At 33.7% G+C, this 8,058-nt stretch overlaps 1 protein-coding gene across 1 annotated transcript; it reads left to right on the forward strand.

The window, feature by feature from the left end:
• Window positions 1-3,356: 3,356 nt before the first annotated feature.
• On the forward strand, window positions 3,357-4,609 carry LOC119988613 (probable BOI-related E3 ubiquitin-protein ligase 3). The gene is made up of 2 exons (XM_038833713.1): window positions 3,357-3,844; window positions 3,932-4,609. The coding sequence occupies exons 1-2, from the start codon at window positions 3,533-3,535 to the stop codon at window positions 4,490-4,492; spliced, it is 873 nt and encodes a 290-aa protein (XP_038689641.1). The 5' UTR covers window positions 3,357-3,532; the 3' UTR covers window positions 4,493-4,609.
• Window positions 4,610-8,058: the final 3,449 nt, after the last annotated feature.

The raw sequence follows: 8,058 nt of genomic DNA on the forward strand, positions 1-8,058 counted from the left end.
GATAATGATGATGGAGGCCACAAACCCATCAATGTAATAGTCAAAGGTAGCCACTATTTCCGAGTCTCAATCGTACAAAGTAAGAGGCATATATGTCATATATATATATATATACACTACAAGGTATAATGACAGTTCAAATAGAGAGAAGTATCAAGTATATAACACTATAAGGTATCACACAACCCAAAAAGAAAGATACATATATCTTATTGAGTGCTTTAAGCTTTTGCTTTAGTGTAAGGAACCCTATTCATTATAGATGTCAACATCTCTCTTTCCCTCAAAGAAAAGAAAGAAAGAAAGAAATGACAACTAGTTTTAGGTTGAATATAGACGACCCAAAAAGATAAAGCAACTCCACATTCATGTCAAGTGTGCAATACATTTGCCCTAAAAAGTGGGGAAGCACAAACACTTGACATCATTGACATGCCTCTCTCATTTACATAATAATCTCTCTTTCAAGTATTCCCTTCTTTTTAAACCAAAAGTCCTAATTTATATTCTTCTTTTTTTCTTTTTTTTTTACGATAAGTTAATATAACGAAAAGAATGTAATAATAGAGTTAGAATAATCATGAAAAAAAAAAAAGTTTTTAAAGTATCTTCTTATTGTGGGTTTCTATCTTTTTTGTAGTTCACAAAGTTTAAGAAATTGATTATTTATCTTTTAGTGTTATATTATTAACAAATTTGGTCCGACTTTTCCTTTTTCACAAATCGAATTTGGTTAACAAAAAATAAATTATATAATTTTCTTATATATGTTGGCTTACAAGCAACAACGAAGAGAATTAATCTGTAAGTTATTATATGAACAAGCAAGAATTTGAATCTCCAACTACTGGAAAGGATAGTCCAACCTATATGTCTTGATAATTACTTCCATCATATATAATTTAAAATTTTATTTCAATAGAGCCAACCAATTATACCAAATATTTTGGAGATGAGAACAAGAATAAGTTTTTAATGACTTTTTGCATTGTTTGTACGGCAGGAATCATGTTTCATCTATATTATATTATTATTATTTGTTTATTTATTTTGTATTTTGTTATGAAACTTTTTCTAAGTGCCGTTTAGATAAAAAAAAAAAAATACTGTCATATAGACATTTAATAACCGGCGCTTTCATTGAGTGCCAAATACTTCAAATTCAGTACTGTTTTTGAGTTATGGAGGCATTCTATATAAGTATCGTTTTAGACAAAAATGCCGCTATATATTCTTCATAATCGGCATTTTCAATAAGTGCCAAAAACTTCAAATTACGTGTTTTTTTTTGTTATGGCACTCTATAAGTGCCGTTTATGCATTTATTAGGGTATAAACACAATAAATAAATTATTTGCAATATCAGTTTTGTTCCCTAACTTTGATAATCAGCTGCAAATAAATTTTTGAAGAACAATATACTTGAATATATATGTATATTGAAAATATAAATACACCGATTTCTTGGCCTTTTTGCCTCCTTTTAGATGAAGCTAATTTGTGTAACCAAACAAAATTAACCACAATACAGATATATTGTTTAAAAAAATATAAGGTAAATACAAATGAGATTGCCTTGAATAATTGCATTCAATGTGTCAATTTATATGTATTTACATATAAATTGACATTGAAATCAATGAATTCTTGTTTGTTGTCTCTCCTTGTTATCTTTGCCCATGCCTTATGCTATGTGTATGTTTTCATCCAAATGAGACATGGGCAAGCATCTTTCCCAATGTATATGTAATTTATATCTATATGCATCAATATGTGTGTGTGTGTGTGTATGCATAATTTTTGTGTCTTTTACGAGAGAACAAAAGAGTTAACAAGAAACCAACTCACATTGATAGATATTTGTTTGCATATTTAAATGAATTGGAAAAAAACGTGGATGTAATTTCAAAGTTTAATAAAATAAAATAAAAAGAATAGTGATTCCTTGATTATTAAGGTCCTAATATGAACCTTGGCAACCAAGTTATCAAAATTTATGATTTACTTTTAATTAGGTTGGAGTGACTTAGACATAGTTATATATTTGGAAGAATTAAAAGACAAGTAATAATTCTCCTTGAAGAAGTTTATTTTTTTTTTATAAAAGAAAATTTTTAATTGCCAAGGAAACAGGTACATCAGGTAGGAATGAATGAGGAAAATGAATCAATATATTAGGTTTCATATAATCGATCCAAGACAATTTTAGAAAAATACTCCAATGATTATAATGATGCCTATAACCCATTATGTTTAGTCACTATTCTTCCCGTGCAAATTAGGTAAATTCATAGGATCTGTCTATAACCACAAATCACAAGTCCATAGAAAATTCATGTGTAAGCTCACGTTTTCAGAGATAATTGAATTCCAATGAAAGAGTATGACTAACATACTCCTTATCACCGGACCAACATTATCATTGGCCTAAATGACAATAGTCCAATAATATAAATGGGACAATTTCAAAATTGAAAATGTTACTTCACTTTATTCTATTATACATGTTTACTATTTTTTTCATACCATCGAAATTAGAAAAACAACAAACAAAACACCCGAGCTATTAGTTGGAGTGATAAGAATGATGTGTATCACTTTAGGGCCCAAGATTCGAATTCCCCTCCCCGTTTTGAAAAAAAAATTAAAAGAAAAACTAAATCAACCAAATTTTAATTTGAAATTCCCTCCACATCTTCTAATTGTAGATAAAGAATTTGAAAGTTGGTGATTAATTTTGGACTAATAGTGGGGAATTTTATTGCTCCTAACTTACTCAGTCTTTTATGTTTTCTAGTAAAGATGGAAGTAATTTGAATTCCATCCATTATCCCCTCCATTTACATGGTATTTACCTTTTGATTTAAAATTGAAAGAAATCATGAAATGCCACGTGGCACACGGATAGCGACAAATGAAATGCAACAACCAACGTTTCCCATGCATGTATAATAAAAACACACGAGATGGGACCCACTGTCCATGGTGGACACATCACACGTGTCAACTCTTTAAAATTATTTGTCATCTTCCTTGTTCCTACACGTGTGACAATGGTGCGGCATAAATCGTGGCAGGCCCAGGTCGGCTTCGGGATTACGTGGCAGATGCCCCTGTTTGTTTTGTCAGTTATTAAAATCCTCCCTTCTTTTCGGTTGTTAAAGATTAAAAAAAAAATTAAATAATAATAAAAAGTTCCATAGAGTCAATCGACAGTTACTACGAGAGAGGTATTGGTATTCCGAAAATACCCCTGAAAAGTTGCTGGTATTACGGGAATCACTGGATTTTTGTTTGTAACCAACAAAACCTCTCTCTCTCCACTCTTCTAATTCTTTGTCTGTCAATCTTTATATAGTAGAGTTCTTGCTTTCTCTTTCTAGATTCTATTGTCTTCAGAGATTCGATTTTCTCTCTCTAAACACCCATAGCAAACCCTAAATAAACCAAACCCCCATTCAGCCTTGCCACTTCTACTCCATCTTCTTCTTCTCTGAAAGAACCAGAAACAGAGCAAATCGAGATCGAGGAGATGATGAACCCGATCGAAGCAAATTCCTGTATCTACAACACACAGATGGGGTACGGACTACCATTATCGGGAACAACTACGGTGGAGACGCTCCTCCCCACCATATACGGCTCTGGAATCACCGATTCGAAAACTAATACTGCTCCGATCAAATCAGAGAGCGGACTCACCTACAACAATATTCACCAGCTATTGCCCAGAAAGCGTTCGAGAGAGACCTACTCTTCTTCCTTCAACATCATCAATCCTCTCTTGTCTATGCAATTACAACAGCAGCAGCAGTTCGACATCGAACACCTCATCTCGCAACACGTAAGATGAATTTCGAGTTTAATTTGTTGTTGATTGAGTGTGAAATTCTCGTGTTGATGAAGTTTCTTGTTGGAAATGTGTGTTTAGATGGAGCAGGTGAGGGTGGAGATTGAGGAGAATCGGAAGAGACAAGCGAGGAGAATAATCGAAGGTATCGAGGAAGGAATGATGAAGAGACTGAGAGCCAAAGAAGACGAGATTCGAAAGATCGGGAAACTGAACTCCGCACTCGAAGATAGAGTCAAGTCGTTATGTATGGAGAATCAAATCTGGCGCGATCTGGCTCAGACAAACGAAGCCGCAGCAAACGCTATCCGTACAAACCTGGAGCAGGTACTAGCGGCGACAACACGATTAGGCGACGCGGCGGCGGCAGTGATGGACGATGCACAGTCGTGCTGCGGGAGCACTGGTGGCGGTGGTGGGGAGGAAGAAGAGGTGGAGCAGCGCATGATGGTAAATAGGGCGCATGGTAAAGGTAGTTCAAGAACAAGTAGGATGTGCAGGAATTGCGGGAAAGGAGGCGCGTGCGTGCTATTACTGCCGTGCAGGCATTTGTGTTTGTGTACGGTTTGCGGGTCGAATCTCCATACTTGCCCCATCTGTAAATCCACCAAGAACGCTAGTGTACATATTAACATGTCTTAACAATTTTTATTTTTACCGCATCAAATTCATATTCCATATTTAATTTCCTTTTTCTGTATTTGAAAATAATTATTCATAAAGTTTGGAGGAAAAATTTTGGAATTTTATTGGGTCTTATGATTTAACACATTTTATTATTTTTAAAAATTTTATGTATTTTGTGGCTGTAAGTTACAATTTTCGTGCAGTTTTATACGGCGACGGTTGGATGGGGTAATTCCGGACTCCGGGGGGGGGGGGGTTGAGAACGGAGCGTGAGCAATACGCGCTAAGAAGAAGGCATGGGGTCAACTAAATGGGAGGTGAAAGGGACAGATGTGAGGCAAAAGCTGACACGTAGGACGCGCGCAAATGTCGCTCTTTGTTGTGCAGTGTTCCATTGTCCTGCACTGCACACTCCACCAAATCAACATTAATCTTATCTATCCCTTTTTTTTAAGTTATAATATTTTCGATCTTATTTGCATTATATTTATGAATTTTGACAACTTAGAAAAAAATCTAAACCCTAATGTGGGGGATATTTTCTGCACCACCCAAGCTATTGTCCGCTTCAGTCTAGTTGGTAAGTTGGGTATTGATCACTCATCCATCACCAAGAGATCATGGGTTTTAACAGTGAGAGAGACAAGATATCCTAAAATAAATTTGTGAAGTTATATGTGTTTGTTGGTTGATCTACCATATAGGGATTGACTTAACCGGTGCACAAGTGGCGGGAGCAGAACTTGCGCACTAAAAAAAATAATAATAAATTATTTAATTTCTTTTTCTTGATAGAAAAAATTATTCAATTTCTTATGAGAATTGGTGGATGAAATGATGCAAAACTTGGAGTGGTGGTCATGCCATAAAAAGGAGACATGAAGTTACGTTTTCTTTTTTCCTTCTTTTGAACAAATTCCCATGTGTTTGCCCACTTTTGAATGATCAAGTGATTGAATAGGTGAGAATAAGTTTGTAGTGTTGCGTGAATTATTGTACGTACATGTGTATTAAAGTTGAGTGTTCCAATAGGTAGGTTCATGGATATGATCATAAGATGTCGTTGAACCTAGACTCACATGGATTGTAGCTTTTTTTTTTACATCTTTTGTCAATTCTATGGACTCCACCATTGTTTGGAGATTTTTAAGTGTCCCAACAATTATTATATCTCACCAATATAATATTAGGTATTGTCAATGATATTGATGGAGATTATTGAAATTTATGGTTGTGGTGATGAGAAATGAAGCCTTCTTAGTGAAGGATTTGAGAGTTTTGACCAATTAGATTAGATGATTACTTGAATATTCAATCTCCCAAACTAAATAATTTCGTGAAGTAAAACCGCGAACGAGAATGTAGCAATGCCCATAGAGGTACCAAAGCGGACAATACATTTGAATACAAAGATGCATCAACATACTTACTCTTTCAAACCAAAGAGGTTATAGACGAAATGAGGGAGATGGGATAATTTTCTAGGGAAAAAAAATTGTGAGGAAAGGGTAAGAATGCTAGTAGAGGTGCATTGGATCGGACAATATTTTGATGTAAAAAAACGCATCCAGAAACACAATGATTAGTCATGGTTCGATTCTTCCGCCATTTACGAAAATAAAAGTTACTCAAAGATTGAGTTGAGAAATCATATTCTTAAAATATGATCTAGTTGCATAAACACTATTTTTGAGTGTTAATTGTATTATTATTTTCTGTTTTAAGATTTTAAGTGGAAGAATATGAAATCAAACCAAAACATTATTGAAATCATATTCTTAAAATATGATCTAGTTGCCAAGAAGCATACTTGGACTTGAGAAGACAAAATAAAAATTAATGGGTTAGTGGGCCCCACAATAAAGTCTAAGAAGATTTTGTTTTGGCCCACTATTGGGCCCCCACCATATTTGGACCATCTGTCCCTTTTATGCCCGGCAACGTGTTTGTTGCCCTCCATTACACGTGAATCCGATTCCCACATCAACCCAATGACCCATCCTTCTTAATTTAATTTAATTTAATTTAATTATTATATTTTACTGACTACTTTCAGTCTTGAGATAATGATGGAGACACAATCATAATAATTGAGATATTATAAAATAACGAATTACAAAATTCTATGCTTTATCTTTTTCTTATTTGAATTATTGGTTGCCAAATTTAACTATTAGAAAATTTTATTTTAATACCTAATAATTTATTTTTTAATTAAAAGAATATCAAATACCGAATTAGCAAGCATTTAGAATAGTTATTTTCTCTCTTGAAATTTGAAGAATTTTTCACAAATATAGACCATCTTGTTGGGGGATCTTTGCCACCTATATACTCCCTCCGTGTTCCGTAAAGATAGTCCTATTTCTTTTTTCACACAGATTAAGAAAATCTAATTAATATAGTAACAACATTCAATTTTACTCACATATTTCCTAATACACCCCTAATTAATACTTTGATGACCCTAATTAATATTGTGATAACAAAGCACATTAAATAGGGGTCTTTTAGGAAACTAATAAACTAATTACAGTTTAAAAAATGAAACAAGACTATAATTTGGGACAGACGAATAAAGAAAGTAGGACTATCTTTATGGGACGGAGGGAGTATATATTTTCCAAAATATTTGTTGAATTCAAGTGTTCCTTGATCTTTTCCTTTAATTATAGGTTTTGACGTACACATATGGTTAGTTATTTATTGATTAAGATAAAAATAAATAAGTTAGGAAGGCCGGTTGAGGATTATACCATTAAAACATAGTCATCTTTGCGATCAATTAGTTCAATAATATGGGCTCCACGTTGTACCATAATCAAATTTATTTGACAACGAGAACCATGAGTAGCTCAGATGATACTCATGTCTGTGATATCTCATAGAAATCTCGGGTTCAAGCCTCTCTCCCTTCCCTTGTATTCAAAAACATAATAATTTATTTGACAATCACCAATTAAGTAAATATTGAAAGTAAAAGAAAATTTGTGGCTTAATTTGCAAACCTTTGAGTGTTTTAGTTGAGTGGGGCATTGAACATTGGGATCATCACCAATCCAAAATAAGCATTATTTGTGACCAAATCCCTATCAACTCAAGAAACACCCACATTTCAAATAATGCTAAAAACCCTAATTTGTCTTCACCCTTTTAATATGATGTGTGAATTAGACAACACAAATCCCATTGTCTTTTGGTCCACTCTACATAGAATCACCCATCAACTTCATGTGGGTCATTTCCTTTTCTCCCCCACTAATAATATCCATTACCTAGATAGATGGACATTGAATCTTAATAAATATATATAATTTTTTTATATATATTTTTGATAATGAAATGCATGCTTGAATTTATGGTCACGTACAATCTCTACACTTGGCCAACGACATGCCGACAATGAGGACAATGACACTTCAACCAATTGTTTATTTTCTTTTTGATAAAAATTATTACTCATTAAAGAAATTTGTGAAGTGGAAGGGAAAAAAAAATGGGTTGTCCAATTAAAACAATAATTCCAAATTTTAGTTGAGGTGGGGTTGCCAAAATAATCAAATTAAGAGGCATGGAGGTGA

The sequence above is a fragment of the Tripterygium wilfordii genome, chromosome 21 (assembly GCF_013401445.1).
Source record: "Tripterygium wilfordii isolate XIE 37 chromosome 21, ASM1340144v1, whole genome shotgun sequence".
In the NCBI taxonomy this organism is placed as follows: domain Eukaryota; kingdom Viridiplantae; phylum Streptophyta; class Magnoliopsida; order Celastrales; family Celastraceae; genus Tripterygium; species Tripterygium wilfordii.

Bases quoted from the DNA above. Each gene is read 5' to 3' on its own strand.
- LOC119988613 (XM_038833713.1), top strand. From the start codon at position 3,533: ATGATGAACCCGATCGAAGCAAATTCCTGTATCTACAACACACAGATG. The intron at 3,845-3,931 runs GTAAGATGAATT...ATGTGTGTTTAG, and splicing joins AACACCTCATCTCGCAACAC to ATGGAGCAGGTGAGGGTGGA.